This window comes from Ctenopharyngodon idella, chromosome 24 (assembly GCF_019924925.1).
Source record: "Ctenopharyngodon idella isolate HZGC_01 chromosome 24, HZGC01, whole genome shotgun sequence".
Classification (NCBI taxonomy): Eukaryota; Metazoa; Chordata; class Actinopteri; order Cypriniformes; family Xenocyprididae; genus Ctenopharyngodon; species Ctenopharyngodon idella.
In genome coordinates this window covers 13,193,063-13,219,819 of record NC_067243.1, presented here as the reverse complement: position 1 = coordinate 13,219,819, position 26,757 = coordinate 13,193,063, and the positions used below count along the sequence as shown (strand labels likewise).

Below are 26,757 nucleotides of genomic sequence, written 5' to 3'. Positions count from 1 at the left end.
GTTTCGGCAGCAGCTGATGGATACGTCCTACGGGGATTGCGGTCACGGGCGGCACAGGGCACAATGGTCTGATCAAGGTCAAGATTACTGATGATTCAGAACTAAAAGGCAACACAAAAGTGCCGGTAATGTACTAGGACTGTTGAAGGATTATTCTGAATGGAGGTTATTGGGTGATAAGTAGCAGTGACTCTGAAAGAAGAGGTGAAGATTGGAAAAAGTGATTCAGAGTAGAATTTCAGTACACGCTTGCCAAGCTCTGGACGACTGGTAATTGCTGTTTGCCAAATGAGTGGCACTTCCAGAAAACTCAATATTTTTCGTTGTCACTCTCTATCTACTCTCATTTCTCTGTGTGTAGCATGGTCCGGTTAGCTGGTAGATCAGTGACATAACTCTGATTTTTGTTTTCAAAAATACATTAACAATGCAATTTGTGAACATGATTTTAATTTCTGAATTAAAATTAATTCTTATATTTTTGGGGGGCATAAAGTCACTATTTTAGGGTGACACAACTAAAAAAAATGCCATTTATACATAAAATAACTTAAAAGCACATCTTCTATGATGAACATGATTTTAATTTAATTAAAATTAATTTTGATATTTTATTTTTGATCATTCAAGGGTGATACACAACTGTTATGATATTATAATGATGAAAAAGCCTCATTAGAGAATAAATATTTTTTAAAGGAAACCCTTAACTAATTATATTATTATTTCAAATTCAAACAAAAATAAATAATATGTATGGGTCAATGACGTGACGGGTCATTTTTTTTTTGTCCAAAGGCCTTAATAATAATAAAAAAACAAAGATATGACATCCAAAGTATGTAACGTAGTACAGCTAGATCTCTTTTATTGAATCCAAAAGGTTTTAATTCTATTTTGCTACATTTAAAGGTATTTTAAAGATTTTTAAGTGTCAAAAGGTAATTCGGTTTAACCGTCCAAAGGCCAATACAGCCATTTCATTTGTGATTAAAATATCTTAAAATGTAATAAATAGTGCAAAATGGTATTAAAATTATGTGTAGAAGTCGATGCTTTGTTATGAGAAAGAATGTCCAGAAAAATTTATTTCATTGCTGTCATTCGGAGTAACCGATAAAAAGAGATCATGCGGTCAATATCATGTGACAGGATGTGACATCATTCAGACATCTGCAAAGGACCACATGGTCGTGAAGCAAAGTAACTAACTATTTGAAAAATTCATGTTATCACTTGCTCTTACGCATGTCCCGAAACATCAGGTCATTCAGTACAGCCGCTATAAAACATGGAAAATGTTGGAATATTTTAAAAACTGATACTAAATATAAAATGTTTGATTGTCCTTTTGCTAGCTAGCTAGCAAGCTAACTATTTAGCTAGCTAGATATCAGTCTGTTAGCATTGTTTGAAAATATCGTCATTCGGTGTAACCAAAAGTGTCATTCGGTAAAACCGAAATTTTGGTTAAACCGAATGACTTTTTTGGTGACAAATTTTGTCCATCTTGTAAAAAAATGACAAAAGCAGTGTTAATTGATTATAAAAACCACATAATCTCATTGTTAACACTTAACTTATATATATATATATATTTATTTGAAAAAAAGATTTTACTGAATGGTTACACCATGACATTAAATACCAAGTCATTAAATATAAACTTTTTTTGAAGATTTTTCTCTACAAATGAAACCAACATGAATGCAAAGAGTACATTTCTAAGAACTTGGCACTAGGGTTGGGCCAATAGACGATGTCATTGTCCATCGCCGATGCTGACAGACGTCACGACGTTGAGCCGGCATTGTGATTCCAGGTGATTCAAACTAAACCACTGATATTCAAATGACGGACCGTGGTCCGTGTCCGGATCCCGGCATGTTTCCATCCGGACCGTGAGACAGAACGGTAGTACCATTATACTGTTTCTAGTTGAAGTGATCAGCGTGTCAAAACTGTGGTGCGGATCACACCACAAACACTCAGGATCATTTGTGGTAATGATATTTCAGTGCTATATCATCTAGTTGTTGTATCTAAAGCCAAACACGCTTCATTCAAGCCCTTCCAGTTCCGTGCGCGTTCTCTTAAACTATTCAACTTCATATATGTGTTAAGTGATTGAATCATTAGACTAGACTAGGTAGTCAACAGCCTATTAGTTAACAATAGTGCACTCACTAGCATGTTAAATGTTCGCATTCAGTGCAAAGCAGACATTGAATGTGAAGCACCAGTCCACAGCCTAAGCAAATGCTCCACTCTTCTCCACAATGGTAACCCAATGAAATTTAAAACATTCAAAAAATTCCAATATAAGTGAACACTGAACACTATTAAACACCATCAAGCATCCCCCGTTTTCATCTTACAACAAAACACATAAAATAACACCTAATTTTTAAACATTTTCTCTCTTGATCCAGCCATATGCAATGCATGCTGGGAACTAACAAACACCGCCCATTTTCAGTTAATGGAACAAAATTCATTCATGTAATCCCAACACAAACGGATTATGTAAATACTAGATGTATTTAAGTTGACTGAACACAATGAAATTAAGTTAGGACAAAATGTGTAGGAAAGTAATTTGAACAAGCAGCAAAAAATCATTTTTTTCAGTGAATGAATTAAATCCCCCCACCCCGATGTCATTGTCCATCGCCATGTTTCACTGTAGACATTGTCTGATGCCAATTTGGTAGACATCACCCAACCCAACTTGGTACATCATTTTAAACTAAATTTTTCCTTTTCTTCATCTTTTTTTATCTTATTTATCATTGACGTAGATGCCATAACTACACCATTATGGGGCAAAAGGCATCTTTCTCCATTGACGGCCATTCAACAGCAGCTGTTGGTAGTATGTGAGCGGCATGCCTTGTCAGTGGGTTGTGCTGTGTGCTTATATGAGACTCTTTTGAAGCCTGGAGAAATGGAAAGGTGTATATGACCTTCCCCGAGGCATTTCTCCAAGAACCCTCTGAGACCCTTTGGCTTCTCAGCAGTCACACTCTTCTACCTCTCATCCTTTGTTCCTCTCCTCTTCTGTCTTGCTCCATCCCCCCGGCAATTTGGTCGAGGTCAGTTTGGGGCGACAGTCTGTGAAGTGTAAAACCCGTTTTCAGAAACAGCAGCCAGGGACCCGGAGTGACACAGTTCTCATTTGCTGCACAGCAAGGATGGCCCACAAGCAAATTCACTATGTGCAAGTGAAAGTCAACAGTTGTCCTTCTTATCCGACGTCCTGGAAAATTTAAGGCAAGACACTACAGGTGAACAGCGTAAAAAATTAATGAATAGATATCACCATACAATTTGAACATTTTATAAAGCTAGGTTCAAAATTCATTTTGTTGACATATTAGTTAAAGGTTTTTACAGATGGGATTTTTTTGGATATCTCTTTTTATCACTCCATAAATCTGAAAATACTGTCATAAAAATTCACAATATATTTAGGAATAACATGTTATATAAATCAGGCGAATTTTATATGAACAAACCCTTTTGTAAAAAAACCTTTAGAGATAGGAATAAAACTGAAAAGTTTGGTCTATAGTTTTGGTTTGCTACTGAAGTTGAGATTTCTGACTCAGTGCGTGAGAAAAAAAACTTATTTTGAGAAAACAGCCTTTATATATTTGTTGAAATTGAAATCTACAGTTGCAAATAGATAAAGTGTAATAAAATAAACACTTAGATGTGCATTTTGGATGTTTTCTTGGATGTTATTGAAAGAAAATAGCCCAAAATCTCACCAGTGCCTGAAAAACACTGGTTATGACTGTAACGTCTTGCTTTAATATAATAATTTACCTAAAAATTACAACTCTCACATTGTTTACATTGTCATTGCTTACTCACCCTCATGTTGTTACAAACCTGTATGACTTTTTCTTCTGTGGAACATAAAAGAAGATATTTTGAAATGTCTCCAGTGTTGTTTTGGACCCCATTGGCTTTCATTGTAAATACAAAAAATGTTTTTCAAAATATCTACTTTTGTGTTTCACAGAAGAAAAATCATAGAAGTTTGGAACGACATTAGGGTGAGTAAATGGCGATCGAATTTTGGGCGAACTGTCCCTTTAAACACTGTAAATTAATACTGTCATTAGCATTCATACACCGATACACAGGATATCTGCATCCGCAAAACAAACACCAGGCGTGTGACCTGTATGTGAATGCGAGCGAGTGACCCGAAGAATTGAGAATAAGTTTGTGACCAAAACACCAAAGCAAAACTAAAAGTGCACTTGCCTCAGGGTGATAAAAGTTGAATTGGAGACAGACGTTTTCTTTACAGGAGCCTTTAGGGAGCTGTAGACTCTCTCAAAGGTTGAAAAATCGCCAGTCAGCCTTGAACAAAATGTCTTTCTGTTTTCTTGAAGCTTCTCTGGTACATCCCTCCTTAAAACCCTCAAGGAGGTCAAAAAGCTTCAGAAGAACTTAGTTTCTGGCCCACGGTTTGGCACTGATGTATTATTATTATTTTGCACCACAATCGATGTTCATGTTCGGAGCACTAGACCGGTTTGTTTCTTGGTTCAGCGGTTTGGCGATTTACTTTAAGATTTCGCTCCCAGGTTGTCAACCTAAGTACACTTGATAAATCCTCAGAATAAGCAGAAGTGAAGTCCATTTGGCCCATTTCAGCCGCTATATTTCTTTTTGGTTCAAATGCGAAAAACTTCCAGAGTAGTGGACCATAAATTAATATCTTCAAGCATGTGCGGCACCATCTGCCTCTTTGAAATATATTCATCAATTTGGCCAATTAGCAGATTAATTGCTTAATTACTTCAAGGCAGCTGTGTATTTCTCACAAAAATGCCAACAATGCCAGAACGAAGTCTTGGAGGCCGCTTCACAATCTTACTTCTTCCAGAAGTCTTTGTTTGGTAGCAGCTGTTATTGAATTTCTGTTGCAAAGTGGGTCTATTGTTGAACCAGTTAGTGTGTCGATAAATATAGAAGTCGAATGCACAACAATATGTCTTTGTTGACCCGTGTGGCCTGTGTGTGCTATTTCTGAGGATAAATGCAGTAACAGCAAATTTACTTTTAGTGCACTTGACCTAAACTGATGGCTGTTTTTAAACTCCCAAACTAAATCTGCATGAAACGATCCAATAAGCATTGAGTAAGCAAGTGAATATTGATTTTTATGGTGCTTTGTATCGGCTGTCTTTGCGTTAATGTAATTCACGCAGGCCATTAGGAATGTACAAACTCACTTTGTACGTCTGTTTGATGTTGGGCGGCAAACTGTGAGTGTGGATACTTTCCTCACTCAGCTCTGCATCAAAAGAGCGTTTGCCACCAGCATGTTAATTTTTCAGTAGTCTCACTTTCATTGATCTGACGGAAGAGTTTTTGCGAGGACATTTGTAATGACGGATCGCTTGGTGCCTATAGATTGAATTTAAGTCAGGGGTCTCAAAGACACTTCACAGGCCATATTCAGTGCATTTTGACACTCCTGACCAAACCTGAATCTATGTGCTGAACTGTATTTGGTGCAAAGTGGCCTGTCATTACAAAAGCTCTTACGTCAGATTGTCAATGGAAGTGAAGAATAATTTGAAGGGAGAAAAAAAGTATTTGTAATGAAAGCATTTGCTTTCTTTATTACCAATATGACATATTCATAATAATTAAAAATTATAATCATGTTTTTACTCGCGAACATCTGACCTCAATGGACTGAACAGAAGAAATGAACCAGAGAAGATTTCCATGTCAAAGTAGGCGGAGCCCAGAGCACACCTTCCTATTACGCAATCGCCACGAACCAGTGGTAGTTCGAAGGTGTTTACCAGCCGGAGTGAATTTTTCAGAAAAGTCCACTTTGGCACACTGTAAACCCGAATAAGTTGGCAAAACTCAAAAAATTTGAGGTAATCAGTTACATCAATTTTTTAAGTTAAGAAATAAGCAGAACTGGCAGATTTTAATTTTATACCCATACATTTTAATTGCTCTTAACTTTATTCTCCCTTTCAAGTGTCATGTCAAAGCAAGCTGGGAAATTGAAATCTCTGACCGGTTTCAGGTAAATTTACGTTTGTCTAAATTAGAAGAAATAAGTTCATAAAACTCAAAACAGTGAAACAATTCAGATTACTTAAAATGCGTTTCAGTTTCATGAACTCAAAAGAAAAAGAAAGTTCTAAAAGCTCATAAAAGTTAATTTGATTCAAGTAATTTGTTTAATTTGAGTTTGCCCGACTCAAACCAATTGAGTATTTTGAGCGTTAGGGTTTACAGTGCATGCTGTTTCGCACTTCCGAAATGAACACCAAACGAACTTCGTTTTGGCCCGTTTTTGTTTGAAATGGCGTCACGCCAGTTATATGATGCCTTATAAGATAAACGTATTAACTTATAAGCAGTGTTGGGGAAAGTTAATTTTAAAAGTAATGCATTACAATATTGCGTTACTCTCTAAAAAATTAACTAATTGCGCTAATTAGATACTTTTTATTGAAAGTAATGTGTTACATTATTTTTGTGTTACTTTTTCTCACCTGGGCTGGGCTTGCTTGATTGTTTTTTAATAACAATAAAAAAGTTCTATTTTTGGCAAATGTAAAGGCCCTTTCACACCAAAAGTGAAATGAATAAGCCTCAGGCTGAAGGAAATGCATATTTACGCCTGTACAGTAGGGGGCGCAGCTCAAACAAACCTTTCAGCTGTGCTGCTATTCTAAATTGAAGAAGAAAAGGATACAGGAGAAGGAAGTTCAACATTCTTCAGCAATACATTTTTTTTTAAAATAATACACAAATGTGATGTTTATCTAAAATAGTGGATAATCAAAGGTAAGCAGCAAAGACATTGGTTGATAAAGTGAGATTAAATACATAAAGTATATTTGTTTAATATATATTTAATTATTGCAGGTTTGTGCAATATTCTGAGATTGTATTTCACTGTTTGTATTCATTTTGATGAATATTGAATCTGTTTTTGTGCAAGTGAGATGAGTAAATGCTCACATTTAGTCTAGAACTACAATAACCATCATGTTTACACACAACGCCGCTGCACTTATGATTTCTCCCAACATGGGGACAGGAGAACTGTCAGTCAATACATGGGAAAACAAAGTAACTTCTGTTACTTATTTGAAAAATATTTTGGTGGAAATTCAAAAGTAATGCATATTTATAAGCATATATAAGTAATGCATAAAAGTAATGCACTACTTTACTAGTTACTTGACAAAAAGTAATCCAATTACGTAACTCAAGTTACTTGTAATGCGTTACCCTCAACACTGTTTATAAGATGCCTGTGAACTGTTCACTTTGGGACAAAAATTGGAATTTAAACTAAACGCTCTCTCAGTGTGCAGTGCATTATCAGACAGAGGTCTACATAATGAACCGATAAGGCACAAGCTCCATTATACTTCAGTATTGCACTTGAAACTGTCAGCGCTTACTTGTACCTTCAGGATCCTGTCTGAATGTTGGAACACACTTCTTTCAGCCCCTAGCATCCCCTGATGAATACGTACAGAGCCTGCTTTTCTTACTCTTTCTGTGCCTGTCGATCTCTGTCTGTTGCTTTTGTCTCAATCACGCTCTTTCTTTCTTTATACATGTCTTTGACTGTTCTTTACTAATGTGGTTTTATTATAGCTGTTTCTTTTGGTTCTCAATAAAGTATTGTTAAAGCATGGTGTCTTTTTCCCTTGGGTCCAGGTATCACATAACAACAACAACAAATGGATCAATGCTCCAAACAATAGCATGAATCTTAAACACACAACCAGAAGTGAAGTATTGCCATGAATATAATAATTTCAGATGTTTAGGGAGAGAAATAAAGCAAGGAAAAGAAACTTTTCTTTTTGTAGTGGTGGAAAGATAGACAAATTGAAGAAAGTAGAACACAAAATCCTTGCTGTTTTGTCTCAGCACACTTGTTGTTCTATATATAGGATGCAATAAAAATTCAAATTCTCTTTTTCTGTCTGTTTCTCTCCGTCTGTCTCTCGCAGGGTGATGATGTTATGACAGTTATCAAAACCAAAGCCCAGTGGCCCGCCTGGCAGCCTCTTAATGTGTAAGTTTCCATCTCTTTTGTACTTTTACATTTATACTGAGGCCTCAGAAAGTATTTTGACACTTTAGCCACACTTAAAAATGTAGGAATGTCATTGCATTAGACCATATGACAAAATATAAAACCAAGTGTGTCCAAACTTAATGGGGGCAACAGAATATATTAAATATGTAACTGAAGAACCAAAGAATCTCCATATCCAAAAGGTCTTGTACATGAGTTTTTGAAAACCCCATAAAATACACAGTGAATTTTATTTGAACTACAATTCAAAAGTTTGGGGACAGTAAGAAATTAATACAGTACTTTTATTCATCGAGGATGCATTAAATTGATCAAAAGTGACAGTAATAAATACAGATACAAAAAAAATCTATTCTTATCTTTATCACAGTTTCCAAAAAATACAACAAAATACAACAGTACAACCATCTTCAACATTGATAATAATAAGAATTATTTATTGACTACCAAATCTGCATATTAGAATGATTTCTGAAGGATCATGTGACACTGAAGAATGAAAACTCAGCTTTCCCATCACAGGAATAAATTAAATTTTAGTCAGTTTCATTCTATTTTTGGACAAATAAATGCAGTCTTGGTAAGCATAAGAGACTTCTTTCAAAAACATTTTAAAAATCTTACTGACTCTAAACTTTTGTATGGAACCCCAGATATGAAAAATAAAAAATATTGTAGCCACGAATTGAGAATTTGTTCCCTTGACTTACTAATTAGTTAAATCATGACCATGTTGTACTAATTCGTTCCCTCAATTTTCCCGTACTTTTAAACGGTAGTGTAAGTTTCCGAATCTTTCCATTGTCTTCTTTCTCCTGGGTGAGTATTTTTTAGTGGAAAACAACAAGGTCTGGTTCATGAAAAAAAAAAAAACCTCTCTTTAGCACCTGCTGGGTATGTAGATGTTTCTTTCCCGCTCACTAACGAGGCGGTTAATATTTTATGTGCGGTTTTGTTTAGCGAAGGCTTCCGTTTTTTGATGAGAGTAGCATTTCCCCCGCGGTGCTTTTGCGATTGAGGTTAATGGCCTCCCTCCAGCTCCAATACATCAGGACATTCTCTTGACCTATTTTAACATCAGACTGTCAATTACCACAACCAATTTACCCCGTGAAGAGGGAATGGAATGGCAGACGCTAATTATTTCTAACCATCAAGTCAAACGTACAAGGCACTTTCCACCAATAGGGCACACTGTGGTGTCCCATAACTTTTTTTTTAAAGCATTAGAGGCATAAATCACTTTTTGTGATATGTATTAGATATGTTGGATAAACTATTATAAAATAAAATGAATTTAAAAAAAGGGGTCAGCATGAGCACCCTGACTGATCTGCAGCTATGCAGTCCCATACGCAACAAACTGCGATGCACTGTGTATTCTGACACCTTTCTATCAGAACCAGCATTAACTTCTTGAGCAGTCTGAGCTACAGTAGCTCATCTGATGGATCGGACCACACAGGCCAGCCTTCGCTCCCCACGTGCATCAATAAGCCCATGACCCTGTCGCTGGTTCACGCTGTTCCTTCCTTGGACCACTTTTGATAGATAATGACCACTGCAGACCGGGAACACCCCACAAGAGCTGCAGTTTTGGAGATGCTCTGACCCAGTCATCTAGACATCACAATTTAGCCCTTGTCAAACTCACTCAAATCCTTACGCTTGCCTATTTATCCTGCTTCTAACACATCATCTTTGAGCACAAGATGTTCACTTGCTGCCTAACATATCCCACCCACTAACAGGTGCCGTGATGAATAGATAATCAGTGTTATTCACTTTACCTGTCAGTGGTCATAATGTTATGCCTGATTGGTGTGTGTGTGTGTATATATATATATACATACAGTATCTCACAGAAGTGAGTACACCCCTCACATTTTTTAAATATTTTATCATATCTTTTCATGTGACAAAACTGAAGAAATGACACTATGCTACAATGTAAAGTAGTGAGTGTACTGCTTGTATAACAGTGTAAGTTTGTTGTCCCCTCAAAATAACACACAGCCATTAATGTCTAAACCGCTGGCCACAAAAGTGAGTACACCCCTAAGTAAAAAAAAGTCCAAATTGGGCCCAATTAGCCATTTTCTCTCCCCGGTGTCATGTGACTCGTTAGTGTTTCAAGGTCTCAGATGTGAATGGGGAAGAGGTGTGTTAAATTTGGTGTTATCGCTCTCACTCTCTTATACTGGTCACTGGAAGTTCAACATGGCACCTCATGGCAAAGAACTCTCTGAGGATCTGAAAAAAAGAATTGTTGCTCTACATAAAGATGGCGTAGGCTATAAGAAGATTGCCAAGACGCTGAAACTGAGCTGCAGCACGGTGACCAAGCCCATACAGCGGTTTAACAGGACAGGTTCCATTCAGAACAGGCTTCGCCATGGTCGACCAAAGAAGTTGAGTGCACGTGCTCAGCATCATATCCAGAGGTTGTGTTTGGGAAATAGACGTATGAGTGCTGCCAGCATTGCTGCAGAGGTTGAAGGGGTGGGGGGTCAGCCTGTCAGTGCTCAGACCATACGCCGCACACTGCATCAAATTGGTCTGCATGGCTGTCGTCCCAGAAGGAAGCCTCTTCTAAAGATGATGCACAAGAAAGCCCGCAAACAGTTTGCTGAAGACAAGCAGACTAAGCACATGGATTACTGGAACCATGTCCTGTGGTCTGATGAGACCAAGAGAAACTTATTTGGTTCAGATGGTGTCAAGCGTGTGTGGCGGCAACCAGGTGAGGAGTACAAAGACAAGTGTGTCTTGCCTACAGTCAAGCATGGTGGTGGGAGTGTCATGGTCTGGGGCTGCATAAGTGCTGCCGGCACTGGAGAGCTACAGTTCATTGAGGGAACCAGCCTGTACTGTGACATACTGAAGCAGAGCATGATCCCCTCCCTTCAGAGACTGGGCCGCAGGGCAATATTCCAAAATGATAACAACCCCAAACACACCTCCAAGACGACCACTGGACTGGCCAAGCATGTCTCCAGACCTAAACCCTATTGAGCATCTGTGGGGCATCTTCAAACGGAAGGTGGAGGAGCGCAAGGTCTCTAACATCCACCGTCATGGAGGAGTCATGGAGGAGTGGAAGAGGACTTCAGTGGCAACCTGTGAAGCTCTGGTGAACTCCATGCCCAAGAGGGTTAAGGCAGTGCTGGAAAATAATGGTGGCCACGTAAAATATTGACACTTTGGGCCAAATTTGGACATTTTCACTTAGGGGTGTACTCACTTTTGTGGCCAGCGATTTAGACATTAATGACTGTGTGTTGAGTTATTTTGAGGGGACAGCAAATTTACACTGTTATACAAGCTGTACACTCACTACTTTACATTGTAGCAAAGTGTCATTTCTTCAGTGGTGTCACATGAAAAGATGTAATAAAATATTTACAAAAATGTGAGGGGTGTACTATATACTGTATATATCATTGAATCATCATTATGAATCATCATATATATATAAGATCAGTATCCTTAGAAAAGCTTTGAACACCTCGGAACGTCAGTGGAGAAAGGCATATAGTTCATCATAACATCGTGATATACATCATACACGCACTATATTGCTAAATCTACACGATTTTTCAGATCAACAGAAAAATATAGCAGGATAACCTGGAGACTCCCTTGCTTCAGAGCAGTTATAGTTAATGATTAGCTAAAGCCCACTGGCACGTTGACGTGATTGGTTACAAGGCAGTTTGTGACGTAAGAAACACCAGCGATTTCAAACTGCGTTTTTGAGACTGTCTTTAGATCACTGCAGTTTTAAAAAGAAAATACTCAGCAATGGTGTTGACTCATGAATTTGCACATGGTTTGTCTTAAAGCATATTAAAGACACCACATAGACATATAAACAACATCAAAAACTTGATTTTCACCACAGGGTGACTTTAAGGAAGGGCAGCTAACATTCTTCCAACATAGAGCAATTGAACATCTGGTTTTTAGACATAAGTCCACCATTTTCTTTTTTTTAATAGGCAGAGAACGGTTGTCTGCTTAGATACTCAGTTACACAGTGCTGGGTTTAGAGGAATTGGAGAAGAAATAAATTGAGAATCATTGAGTCACCCCACCTCAAAACTTTTGCACCTCCTCACATTCCCACATATAGTGAAATAAAGAACATTGAGGCTTGTTGCATTTAAAAACATAGGTCAGGGATATTAGGGTTCAATTTATTTTATCTTACAAGGGTTATATAGGTTCTCATTATCCAATTATATTGTAGTCGTCTCAACTGAGTATCATTGGTTTGCGTTTGTGACTTTAAGCTTATTGTTCCCCATTCATCCTGTGATTTTATTTTATTTCGGCAGACACAAGTCCTTGGTTTTTATTTCAAAACATGAGTTTAATTCTCATCTGCCTGGAGTGCACGGCTCTCTCTTCCTCTTTCTTCTGCTCTCAAGTGTGGGCTGTGAGAGTCATAAGGTGCTGGTTTCATGATGAATATTTAATATGTGTTAATCAATAGATCCAAGTAACATCTTCAAACGCGCAGCCTGCTCTGCTCAAATGGCAACAGTTGCTTTGGTGATGGTTTGTTATCAGGGCAATTAGTTTGATTAATTACCATCTGCATGGATTCTAACAAATTATGCCTCAGCGAACAACACATGACACAGACTTCTTGTACGTGGCGCTATGTTTGTTTGGAATATAACTTTATTTTCAGATGGCTTCACCTTTTCCCTCATCTTCTCTCAGGCGTGCCGCCCCCTCGGCAGAGTTCTCAGTGGATCGAGCCCGTCATCTCATGTCATTCCTGACCATGTTGGGCCCCAGCCCTGACTGGAATGTGGGATTGTCTGGGGAGGACCTCTGCACCAGGGATTGCGGCTGGGTCCAGAGACTGGTGAAGGATCTGGTGCCGTGGGACGCCGGTACTGACAGCGGGGTCACTTATGAGGTCAGCTTTCATAGAGTGATTACATTATTACATTTAGAACATACCGTGAGATCTTTCAAAATGGAATCCATATACAGTCGGTCAACGTGAGTCATTGTGGATTGAAGCTACGTTGAACAATCGAAGTGATAAATTGATAAATCTCTTCTCTCCTCTACTGTATGTTAATCTAAGATCTTGTCTTCATGAACTCTTTATGATAAGACTTCAAGTCAGTTGCTTGGTTTGTCTTATTTACATAGAATTTTTGTTATAAGTTGGCTATCAATAGATTATTTATTATTTAAAATATTCACATTTTATATATTTTCATGCGCACTCTAATTAGTTACAGTCAGCTCTTAAGTTTCTGATAAGTTGTTTAGAAATCATACATAACAGAATGTAAGTTAAAATGTCAAAGTTTTATTGCCATTTTTTTAATATGTGTTAAAAATGTTTAATCATATGCATTAACACATTAACTTTGACAGCCTTAATTATAATGGAATAATATTTTGTTTTGCCCTGAAGGTTTAATGTGGAAATGAAATTGTTATATAAACAAAGCAAAAGCTACTTTGTAGCTCATATTTTTAGTTTACTGCTTATGAATATACATAATCCAAGGCTACACTAGATAAATAAATACAGCAAAGAAAAAAAAATAGTGTGCAAATAAGGCAGTTTCTTCACTGTATCCTATGTTGCTTCTAGTGTCAATAACATCTTAATATTTACTCAAGAGCCCTTCAGTGGAAACAGTATTAAGTCTTCCCAAATGCTAAGTGGAACCAGCGCTCAACACGATGCCCCCTGCTGGTACAAGACAGTCCTGAGTTGTTCCTTGAAAGAAATAAAAAGAAGTTGAACTCAGCTTAACCGAGCAGTTGGAGCAGCAGTTGGTCTTTGTTTTGCAGCGTTTCTCTGAAGGCGTTGGAGTGGAACGCAAATAACTGTCAGGTGACCCAAAGTGCAGAGGCAGGAAACAAGGCCATAAATCACTCATAAAGGGAATATTACAGAGTGAATGAATGATGTATATGGAGATGAAAGTTGGGAGGCCCTGGCAGATGGCATCCAAAAGTCACATACTCTGCCTCTCTTTTTCTCTTTCCCTCCCTCCCCTCTCTCTCTTGTCACCCTCCACTTCATATTTATATCCAAGTCTCCCAATAAACCCAGCAATCCCCAGGAGCGGATTCGACCCCTCACCAGTTTGGATCACCCACAGAGTCCCTTTTATGACCCTTCCGGTGGCCCCATGGCACCCCTCGCCCGAGTGGTAGTGGAGAGAATCGCAAGAAAGGTGATTTTAAAAGCTAACATGTTCATCATGTCTTTTTTGTTTATAATTATAGTTCTATCATGACAACTCTCAGAAGTGTTTAGCATTGTAATGGATATGGCAATGTTAATGTATTTGGTCTTGGAGGAATAGCTATCAGCAGCTGATATTGCAGCTGCTGTTGATTATTGCTGATGCTGCAGAGCAAGTAACGAGACTTGCTACTGCCAATACATACACAGACACCCTGCTGTGAGCGAGTAAGACATGCTGCTGCTGCTGCTGCACAAATTACCCGTAGCAGATCTATACAGGTGGAGCTGGGAAAGGTGGAGGGTTTAGACAGTGCACTGCAAACTGCTACAGCAAACAGTGACCAACTATTTAAATGTTGAGAAGCAAGCTCATTGGCTGCAGATGCAACAGGAACCAATCAGCTTGTACCGTGGAGTTTACGATGTTATTGTCAGCAGGTTGAATTAATGACCTATCCGCCTGTAGCATCTATTTTATGACAGAACTAGGTATTTTTACATCTGTCCTAAAAGTCCCAAAAATCTAATGAAATTAATTTCATCAAAGTTTAAAGGGTTAGTTCACCCAAAAATGAAAATTCTGTCATTAATTACTCACCCTCATGTCGTTCCACACCCATAAGACCTTCGTTCATCTTCAGAACACAAATTAAGATATTTTTGATAAAATCAGATGGCTCAGTGAGGCCTCCATTGACAGCAAGATAATTAACACTAAGGTACTAAAGAAGTATTTAAAACAGTTCATGTGACTACAGTGGTTTAATCTTAATGTTATGAAGCGAAGAGGATACTTTTTGTGTGCCAAAAAAAACTAAATAACGACTTTATTCAACATTATCTAGTGATGGGTGATTTTGAAGCTTTACGAATCTTTTGTTTCGAATCAGTGGTTCAGAGCGTGTATCAAACTGCCAAGTCACATGAACCATTGAAATTTCGAAACGTTTTGAAACACTTATGACGTAACAAAGCCTCGTTAACTGAAATCACGTGACTTTGGCAGTTTGATACACGCGCCAAACCACTGATTCGAAATAAAAGATTCGTAAAGCTTCAAAGCTTCATGAAGTAGTGTTTTGAAATCGTCCATCACTAGATATTGTTGAATAAAGTCGTTATTTTGTTTTGTTTTTTTGGTGCACAAAATGTATTCTCGTCGCTTCATAACATTAAGGTTGAACCACTGTAGTCACATGAACTTTTAAATACGTCTTTAGTAGCTTTCTGGGCATCTGAAAGTGTTAATTATCTTGCTGACAATGGATGGCTCACTGAGCCATCGGATTTTATCAAAAATATGAAACGTTTGAGTAATAATGGCAGAATTTTCATTTTTGGGTGAACTATCCCTTTAAGGGCATAAATTTTTTTTTAAAAAATTAATACTTTTATTCAGCAAGGGTGCATTGAATTGATCAAAAATGACAGTAAAAGTTTTTATATTGTTACACAAATAAATAAATGCTATCCTTTTGAACTTTCTATTCATCAAAGAATCCTGTAAAAAAATGTATCACGATTTGCACAAAAATATTAAGCAGCACAACTGTTTTCAACGTTGATGATAATAAAAAGAAATGTTACTTGAGCAGCAAATCAGCACATTAGAATGATTTCTGAAGGATCATGTGACACTAAAGACTGGAGTAATGATGCAGTTATTTTAAATTGTTAATTAATCTTTTTAAAAAAAAAACACTTATATTTTAATATGACTGTTAAATGTAATTGTTAGCAAATATCAAAATTAATATCCATTTGTAATAGTGTAAATTGTGATGCCTAAATTCACTTGTATCATTTAAAATGTTTTATTTGTCATTTATTTAGACATAATAATATAACTTTTTAATATTGGCCATTTATTTGTCAGTTACTGGCCATAACATTGAGTATGTATTTTTTTAAGGATATATTTATGTCTATTCCCTGTTTTATGGCAAAATGGGACCGTTTTGTTTAAACATTCACCCTGAACAGCTGTGTTGTTTAATATAGTTACTGACCATGAATTGCTGAGTCATAAAAGCCCATTTGCTAAATAAACTAAAGCAATTGCTTACAAAAATATGTCAAGGCAAGCAGTCGCGATGCACAAAAACACAGCAACTCTCATAACACATCTGTTATCCTTCAAATGACAGTGTTTGGAGTATTCAATTCTAAAATAATCCATTCTGGAACTTATCGGCATGATCCAGAACACTTAATATTCCACACCAGATGTTTCATCTCTATCTCACAGCTGGGAAGAATCTCATCTCAAGGCTTTTGAGTGGGGTAAAGCGTGGGATTGCCTCCAGCCAGCTAGTTTACAATCATCTGCCCCTGGAGATTTTTTTTTTCGCCGGGCTTAGCGTGATAGTGATCAGATGGCAAATGGTGGATCTTATCAGGTGCTATGAAGTTGATCCATGTTCTTCCAATCTGCAGGGAGAGCAGTGCAATACCGTGCCCGACACCATAGACGATATCGTCGCTGATATTGCTCAGGAGGAGAAAGAGGAAGGTGCGTATGGCTACGCTATCTTATCCAATTTGTAGCACCTCATTTAAAAACATAGCCACCGGACAGTTTAATGAACAAGGCGGCCAGCAGGTATCTTAGAGTAAACCTCCCAATGTCCCTTCTGTCATGGTTAAGTCAAACAACAGGAAGATGAAGAAGAACAATATGCTTTATCATAGTGCACTTCAATTATGTTTGTTGGCTAATGCACCGAGTCAGATAATTACCTGTGGTTTCCCTCCAGTTTATTGTGAGTTTCAGGAATAGAGAGATGAGGACTAGAATGAACAATGTGGAGCGGTGCTAGACTTGCTTCTTTTATAGCTAAAGAGCGTCATTTCTGCGTTACTAGCAGCCATTAGTCCAGCTCCAAACTTAGCCAGTGTTACTGTCTGGCTGGTAAGGGAATGATTTGATAGCACCACTGAGAGGAATAAAAAAAAAAAAAGACGAAAAGATACGAAGACACAAAGAAAAGTCAATGTTTTTCCCATTAAATGCCTTGCTAAAGTGTCACTGCTTTTCATGGACCGTGCAATTTAACCTAATGAGTCTGTCCACTTACTGTTCTGCAGGAGACAACATTCCAGAGACGTGCATCTACTCAAACTGGTCTCCGTGGTCGGCCTGTAGCTCCTCTACCTGCGATAAGGGTCGAAGGATGAGGCAGAGGATGCTAAAAGCGCAGCTGGACCCCATCATGCCCTGTCTGCACACCCAAGACTTTGAGCCCTGCATGGGTCCGGGCTGCAGCGAGGAGGGTGAGCAAGATAATGCTGGTCTCCAGCTCTCCAGTGCATATAAAAGCCTTTGAGGCTGACGGATTTAGAGATCGCTATCTCAGAGCGTGCCAGGAAGGAAGGTGCATGGAATAAGGGAAAGAAAAAAAATGAACGAGGAAGGAATAAAAATGCTGTGCAGAACTCCATGCATAAAAATCATTGATTTGAGCGGAGTATGTTATTAATTGATAGTCTTGTTACAGAGAGTAATGTAGAAAAATGCAAGGCCTCTGATTTCAAGGTTAAGAAAACCTTATCCGACCTCAAACTGCTGCTGTGGAGTTTTATGCCCGCAATCTGCTTGAGCAGACCGAGGTATCGATTCTCTCGTTGGAGAGGTAGACGCTATAAACCATAACCGTAAACTATAAATTGCGGTTTATCGTTTAAAAGAATCAATAGGACATTTGCACTTTGGTTGGTTCACCATTTGGGTCAGAGTGTAAAATCTTGGTAAGTTAAACTGCAAATAATGTCTTCGCGTTTCAGTGGTTGGCTGTCTTTACTTAGATATGTGTATCTATACAGCTGTAAGGGCTGCACAGTTAATCAAATTTATATCAAATTTGCTATATTGCCTTCTGTGACTTTAATTAAGTAAATATAGTCTCCAGAACATATAGAACATGTCCTTTTCACTTTTCCGCCAAAATAAAAGCTACATTTGAATGTTTAAAGTCCCCCTGTCTGTAGTCAATAATTTTATCCCTTAAAACTCATCTTTGATCACCAAAATGACATATTTAAATGTTTTTTCCTCTGAAAAAAAGTCTTTATACCTTAAAATCGCTTGAATGTAACTCTACACCCTTGCCTTATTTAATATACGTGGATCTATGAATATGCTAATTAGCCCCGCCTCCTCGCTCACGCCTGCTCAGAGATCCGCTCGGTCAACTTACTGAGGTAAATGCTGCACGATGGTATCGCGCTTTACAACGTCGGACACATAACTAATTAATATGATTAGCCTTTTGCTTGACTATGTTATTAAACAGCTAATAATGTGTTGCTTATGTTACACAAACCATGTTCCCGTTTGCCAGTCAGACAGCTGCCTGCTAACAATCTGTATCCTTACAAACGCTTTAAACACCTCGGAACGTCAGTGGAGAAAGGCATATAGTTCATCATAACATCGTGATATACATCATACACCCACTATATTGCTAAATTTACATGATTTTTCATATCAACAGAAAAATATACCGGGATAATCTGGCTTCTCTCGAGACTCCCCTGCTAGTTCACTGTTAATGATATACTAAAGCCCGTCAGCACGTTGACGTGATTGCTTACAAGGTAGTTTGTGACGTCACAGACACCAGCGATTTCAAACCGCGGGTTTGAGACTGTCTTTTTTTCACTGCAGTTTTAAGGAGAAAATACTCAGCAATGCTGTTGACATGAATTTGCACATGGTTTGTCTTAAAGCATGTTAAAAACACCACATAGATATATAAACAATATTAAAAATCTTGATTTTCACGGGGGTTTTAACGATGGAAAAAAAAATATTTTATAGTATAAAAATTAAAATGTTAAAATATTGTAAAATTTAAAATGTTCCCAATATTCAATTATTATGTATAAGATATTTGTATAAGAATATATTAAAATGTTCTAAATACGCAAAATATATATATATATATATATATATATATATATGTGTGTGTGTGTTTAATATAATATGATGTACTATTGTATAAAAATATTGTAGTTTTAGAATGTTTTAAAATATCTAATTTAACAACTATGAATATGAGTAGTAGTAATAATATGCAAAAATAATATGATGTTCAAGTGGACAGAGTTCAATCTGAAAGAAAATGATCACAATTAAAATGGACCAAAAATAGGTCTGAGTCCACTTTGAAGTACAATGTGAATGCAATGAGAACCAGATTGTTTTGAAGTCCATTTTTGGGTCAACTAAAAAAGGTCTGTATTTAATACTTTTAAAGAGAACAAGCATGGCTGTCCTTCAAGACTAACTTTTTCTATTAGCAGCAGAACTTTTTGTTGTGCAAAACATATTTTAACTTTAAGACAAAAGGCATAGTTTGTAGTTTTTGCTGTTCCACATGAGAGCTGCTGTTATAGTTTGAGTTATTCTTGTTCTTTTAATCTTGATATCAAACAAAAATGTGAGATGTTCTAACATATTGCAGTTCAAATCGCAATATCACTAAGCAAAAATAACCACAATAAGATTCTTAGACCAAGTTGTGCAGCACCTGTGATGTTTTTTATCTGTCGCTCTGTCTCGCCAGCTGGCTTGATGGTGATTTTCTCTCTTTTTTTTCCTCTGACTGTCAATGTATCTACATCAACCCATCCGTCTACCTCATCTGTACCTCTCCATCCTCTGATCTGTCTGTTTTTCCACATCACGTCTTCATCCTGTCAACCCTGACGTGAGGCTTTTAAAGACGCTGAAGGCTGTTGTTTCTCGCCAGTGCTCGCTATTGATTAATAGAACCAGAATTGCTTTCCATAGACTCTCCTTTGTTTTTAATTAATAGGCCGTTAAGGGCTTGCATTGATTGATAATCCACCATCCCGTTGACAGGCCGGCACTGGGGCCTCTGGGGGCCCCATCAGGGCCACGTTTATTTACAGCTCTTATTAATGATTCACTTAGTTCTGCTTTATTAGGTAGTGCTCGCTGCTCGTCCCAAATGGGGTCTGCAATTCTGCACTGGAGACAAATCTATGGAGAGTCGCCCCAAGTTCATCCATCCCGTCTGATAACAAATCTATTTACAAGCTCTGCCTTAGAGATAATTGGAACGGCTGAGGTGAGATAAAGCATGGCTGGATCGGTCAATTTGATCACATCTGTCAGCACTATAAGGGGAGAAAGGTGGACGATATGAAAGATGAACTGTAGAGCACGGCAGCATTGAAGGAGGATTGTAGTCTTACAGTCCGTCATGCATAAAGAAAGAGGATTATAGGAGCAGGTTACTGCATCATATTGTTGTATATAGTGAAGAGTGAATATCTTACATGTTTTTTTTCCTTATCATAATAAAATAAAAACGTGGGCTGTTTGTAAGGCATGGCCAGCAATATCAAAGACACCAGTTTTCAATACCTAAATTATTATTAATAGTCCTATTATTAACAAGTATATTAATAATATGTGACCCTGGACGCACTTAAGTCGCACGGGTATATTTGTAGCAATAGCCAACAATAGATTGTATGGGTCAAAATTATTGATTTTTCTTTTATGCCAAAAATCATTAGGATATTAAGTAAAGATCATGTTCCATGAAGATGTTTTGTAAATTTCCTACCGTAAATATAGCAAAAATGTATTTTTGTGAGTTGATATGCATTGCTGAGGACTTCATTTGGACAACTTTAAAGGCAATTTTCTCAATATTTTGATTTTTTTTTTGCACCCTCAGATTCCAGATTTTCAGATAGTTGTGTCGGCCAAATATTGTCCTATACTAACAAAGGTTATTTATTCAGCTTTCAGATGATGTATAAATCTCAGTTTTCAAAATTTTGGTTTTGTGGTCCATGGTCACATATAATAAATATTATTATTAAATTCTGCACATTAATTATTACATTTGATGTTGATTATAATATTGTAAACTTTAATAATAATCACAATATGGTTAATTATTATTATTACATTCTACACATTAAATATTACTTTTGATGTTAATTATAATATTGTATAATTTAATAATAATAATGTAAAAATTATAATAAACTATTTTTCTGATAATATTGTTCATTACCCTATTACTTAATAGACTAAGTATATTATTATTAGATTCTACACATTAGATATTAAATTTGATGTTAATTATAATATTGTATAATGTATTAGTAGTAGTAATAATAATAATAATCGCAACAATCAAATTTGTGGCAAATACTATAGTTAATTATTATTGTTATTATTAAATTCTACACATTAAATATTAAATTTGACGTTAATTATAATATTGTACAATTTAATAATAATAATAAAAAATATAATAAACAATTTTTCTGACAATACTGTTCATTACCCTATTACTTAATAGACTAAGATGATAATAATAATAAAAATTACAATAAACAATTTTTCTGACAATATAGTATATTGCTATATTGCAAACTTAATAGGCTAAGTATATTATTACATCCTGCACATTAAATATTAAATTGGTTGTTAATTATAATATTGCATAATTTATTATTATTATTACACAATAAACACAATAAACAAATGTGGCAAATAATATAGTTTATTATTATTATCAAATTATACACATTAAACATTAAATTTGATGTATATTGTATAATTTAATAAAAATAACCACAATAAAGATTTTTCCTGACACAGTGATAGAGTTTATTATTATTATTACTACTATTTAACATCAAATGTTTTGTGTATAATGTAATAATAAAAATTATTATTATTATAAAACACATTTGTTGACAAGTAATTTAGTTTATTAGCCTGTTGCTAACTTGCCACATACATATAATTTATAGCATATTCTCTCAGCTCACTTCATGAGGTTCATCCTGAGATGCATTTTAAACAGTATTGAAGTATGCATGTACTGTATGTTTGGCTCATCCATGTAAAAACAATTAAATTACAAATATATTTTTGTAAAGGAACTCATTGTCCACAAAATAAATTTAAAACATTAAAGCATAAATTTTAGAATCGAAAGCTTTTTAAAGTTAGTCAAATGTGTCCATGTGTAAATTCAGTCAAATGTGTCCATTCATCACCAGATCTCAGAGTATACATTTGAGAAAGTTTTGTGACATACAGTACCTCACTAGCATATGACTGCGTTCTGTTCTCTAGAGGCGTCCACATGTATGATGTCAGAGTGGATCAGCTGGTCTCCGTGCAGCGCCTCCTGTGGCATGGGCATGAGATCCAGAGAGAGATATGTCAAGCAGTTCCCAGAGGACGGCTCCAGCTGTACACTACCAACCGAGGAGACCGAGAAGTGTGTGGTCAACGAGGACTGTTGTAAGTTATACATATATGTTGTGTTCATGTTTTTATGAACATTCAGTGTCAAATAACTAATAACTAGACACGTGTGCGTTTTAGCACCCAGTAGCTGTGTGGTGACCGAGTGGGGTGAGTGGGAGCCCTGCAGCGTGAGCTGTGGAGTGGGGATGAGGAGGAGAGAGCGCATGATGAAGATGGAAGCCTCGGATGGCTCGCCCTGTCAAGCGCAGCTGGCGGAGGCAGAGAAGTGCATGATGCCTGAGTGCAGTAAGTATGAAGCCACGAAATGTCAATTCAGTCAACTCAATCCAACAACCTCTCATGGGCCAGGCAAGATGCCCTGCTTCGCCAGGCTTGATTCATTACCAGAATTCCTCTTTGGTGCTAGTCGATTTCTAATTAGACCTGCTTGTCACTTGCCCCGAGTCGGGCTGCACCAGCCGTTCATAAAGTCTCATTTAAATTGAGGCCTCAAGAAACGACTCGTCGTTAAGTCAGTACTTCATTTGGCTGCACCATTTCTTCTTAAGGCAAGATATAGCAGGTTGTAAATTCTCTGTAAAGTAATGCACAGTCACATAATAGGACTTTAATTCATACAATAATCAATAAGTCAGATTTGTACATAGAATAAGCTGTATATTTTAGTTTTAACTTGTAACAGTTGATGCTTCAAACTGAACAGTAATTCAGTTTGCCATTGCAATATTATATATAAATAATAATGAATAAATATTATAATAAGTAATCATAAATAAAATATAATAAATAGTAGATTTAACTATGTTAAATTGGGACAAAAGCAATACAACAGATCGGAAAGATGATTCATTCATTCATTCATTCACTTTACATATTAAATATTAGATTTGATGTTAATTATAATATTGTATAATTTAACAACCACAACAACAATAATAATAATAATTTTTCTGACTAGTAAATGTAACTGGCGAAATTATAATTGTTTTTTACTTAAATATGATTGATCTATAGTAGGTGAGAAAAAGTAAGCATCATGGCAAAGTTTTGGTTTGAATGCTCTTAGTTTTAGAAATATTTTAAATATAATTTCTTTGGCTATACAATAAAAATGTAAAATAGCTCTAAAATATATTTAATATACTTTAAAATATTTATAAAAATTAGCGCTGTCAAAATTAACGCTTTTTTGAAAATTCTTATTTTGGTCATACTTCCAAGACTACAATCTGTGATTCCGAAGTACAGTATCTATCGGTGTGGTGACTGACATCAAACATTAGATTCATCCGCGTTAAGGAGCCGTGCCGATGCACAACCCACGTAAAGATAATTCCGCAAATAAATGCAATTGCAGGTTTCAAACAGAGATGGCGACAAAGAGGCAAAACTTACGGACTGCAGTTTTAAAATATACTGTCTTTGTTGTTTCTATTTTAATTTGGGGATTAAATGTGAAATTATTACAATATAAAAATATATTAAAAACTTGTTAGGTGCAGTTAATTAGTAAAACATTTTAATTGATTGACAGCACTAATAAAAATATAAAAAAAACTATTGATAACTTGCGTAACACTGTATTAATTAACCGTGTGTGTGTAGACGCAGTGGTGTGTATGCTGTCTCCGTGGTCAGACTGGGGAGAATGCAGTGTGTCCTGCGGTGTGGGCATGCGTTCCCGTCAGCGCATGCTAAAGACGCCCGTAGAGCCCAGCCTGTGCCCAGATGAGCTCGAGCAGGTTGAAAAGTGCATGCATCCTGAATGCCGTGAGTAACACACACACACACACATCTTTTTTTTACTTGCTATCCAAATGGGGACATACCAAAGACTTCGTTTTCATGTAAAGCTAATTCGATTTGCCAATTAAAGACGTCCCCAAAGGGAGAGTTTGTAATATTTAAAACACAAAATTGTCCCCATACAGTAGCTAAGTACATGCACAGAAATACACAGATTGGTGAAATGCTGCCTTTTGAATTCATTCCGTTCCTCTTCCAGCCACGGACTGCATGCTGTCAGAGTGGTCAGGGTGGTCCGAGTGCAATAAGTCTTGCGGGAAGGGTCACATGATCCGCTCACGAATGGTCAAGCTAGAGCCTCAGTTCGGTGGCCTGCCCTGCCCCGAGACGGTCCAGAGGAAGAAATGCAAGATCCGCAAGTGCACAAGAGGATCCCGCGCCAGCGACAAGAGGAAGAGACAGGAGGCTTCAGACAGGAGGAGAGCAAAACAGAGCAGGGAGTCTGTGGCTGAGGAGAGCACAGGTCCGGAATTATTTAGTATTTACTTGTTGCAAATTTAGCTCTCTGTCAACAGAACGTTCCTGGAAGCAGGATTTGTGTTAATTGCACATAGATTGTGCAACTGAATCTGACTTTAAAGTCAACCTGAAGTGCTAATAGCTGATATGAGGTGGGTAGAAAAACTGTATTTCAATGCTTTTGCAAGTGAACACAGAGTTTCTCTGGGGAATGCCAAAGTTTTGCATGCAAAAGCAAGTTTTATGATCAAACGTATTGAAAAATTGTTTTTGTCCCATCTCATTTTCAAATAAGTTTTGTTTTTAAAGTTACCATATGGATACGTCAAGATGAAATGAAATGCCCATTTTTTTCTAATCTAATCAATTCCTAACGAATAAAATCAAGTCTCGACCTAATTTTTTTTTCTCATTTGAATATTCCATTTTGCACAGAAATATGTTTCATTATGGTAGTAAAATGAGTTGAAAATATAATTTCTCGTTGCCCTCTTAACTATACGTTTATTTCATTTGTATATTGTTCCTGGAAACTGGTAATTGCTCTGTTCCAAAACCTAGTAAGCTGCCTACAGAGTCAGTATTTTAAGGTATCACAAGTGCGCTCTCAACACAAAGACCTGTTCCAAAAGGCAGAGAAATAATAATGCACAATAATTTTGTAAATATTATTAGAATTTAAAATTAAATATTACATTTTAATATATTTTCAGCATCATTACTCCAGTCTTCAGTGTCACATGATCCTAGAAATCATTCTAATATGCTGATTTAATCAAAAAACATTTCTTCTTATTATTAATGTGTTGTGGGTAGTATTTTTGTGCAAACTGTGATACTTTTTTTCAGGATTCTTTGATTAATAGAAAGTTCAAAAGATCAGCATTTATTTGAAATAGAAATCTTTTGTAACAATATAAATGTCTTTACTGTCACTTTTGATCAATTTAATGCACATTGCTGAATAATGAAAGTATTAATTAAAAAAAAAAAAAAAACGTATTCACCCCAATGATATTAGTACAATGTTCCAAATCAGTCACTTATGAGGTGCCATGACAAATAGGATCTATCTTAAAATGCCATATGTAGGCATTAATGCAGGTTACTATGTTTTGAAACAGAGCTAATATTTTTGTTATTGATCAAATTGTTCTCCCAAGCTCCCTTTAAATCCTCTGTATTGCTCCTACGTACAGCAATCAATACATCACATCTTGTAAAGCTCTGCCACTCTCTCTGAGCTGGAGCATCTCTTACACACACACACACGCACACATACATACACGCACACACGTCATATTGTCAGCATATGATGAAGTGATTCAGTACGGCCACAGATGGTGATGTAGAGGATGTCCCAGGCTCATTGTACAAGGGAAGTCTCTCTGGTCTTGCTGCTTATTTCTTACACACACACACACTCATACATCACCTTTAACTGTGCTGTCCCCATCATCTGTGGAGGACACTGGTAATCTTCATTCTTGACACTTTATTTTGGTCGCCACCTTCTCAAGAGGAAGTTAAGCGCTCTTGATACCCGCCACCCACCTCTCTGGGCATAGACTTGAAAATGCACTATCCAAACTAATGGTTGCAGTTTATGAATGCTTTGGAATTCAGACCTAAAATTGGTCTCTTTAAAAAAGAACTTCATTATTGCTGAAATCAAAGCACTTCAAAAAATGAAAGTGCAAAAAGGTTAAAGAAGTTTGTTTGCTTTAAAGCAAATATACTGCACTAATCATTTTGTATTTAATACAAAATATATATTTTACAAAACAATTCGGACTCTATAATTGCTAGAAAATGTCTTACCAAGTTGTATTCCAAATTTGAAGTTGATATCACAAAAATAATTGA

At 36.6% G+C, this 26,757-nt stretch overlaps 1 protein-coding gene across 2 annotated transcripts in view; it reads left to right on the top strand.

Moving 5' to 3' along the window:
- Positions 1–26,757, top strand: part of spon1b (spondin 1b) — a 77,261-nt gene that overhangs the window by 47,878 nt on the left and 2,626 nt on the right. For both annotated transcript variants that reach the window (XM_051884576.1, XM_051884575.1), the window contains exons 7-15: positions 8,031–8,095; positions 12,851–13,052; positions 14,200–14,340; positions 16,791–16,866; positions 17,442–17,627; positions 22,489–22,659; positions 22,744–22,911; positions 24,232–24,396; positions 24,632–24,895. In XM_051884576.1, coding sequence (XP_051740536.1) covers positions 8,031–8,095; positions 12,851–13,052; positions 14,200–14,340; positions 16,791–16,866; positions 17,442–17,627; positions 22,489–22,659; positions 22,744–22,911; positions 24,232–24,396; positions 24,632–24,895 — 1,438 coding nt within the window. The remainder of the gene's footprint in view (positions 1–8,030; positions 8,096–12,850; positions 13,053–14,199; positions 14,341–16,790; positions 16,867–17,441; positions 17,628–22,488; positions 22,660–22,743; positions 22,912–24,231; positions 24,397–24,631; positions 24,896–26,757) is intronic.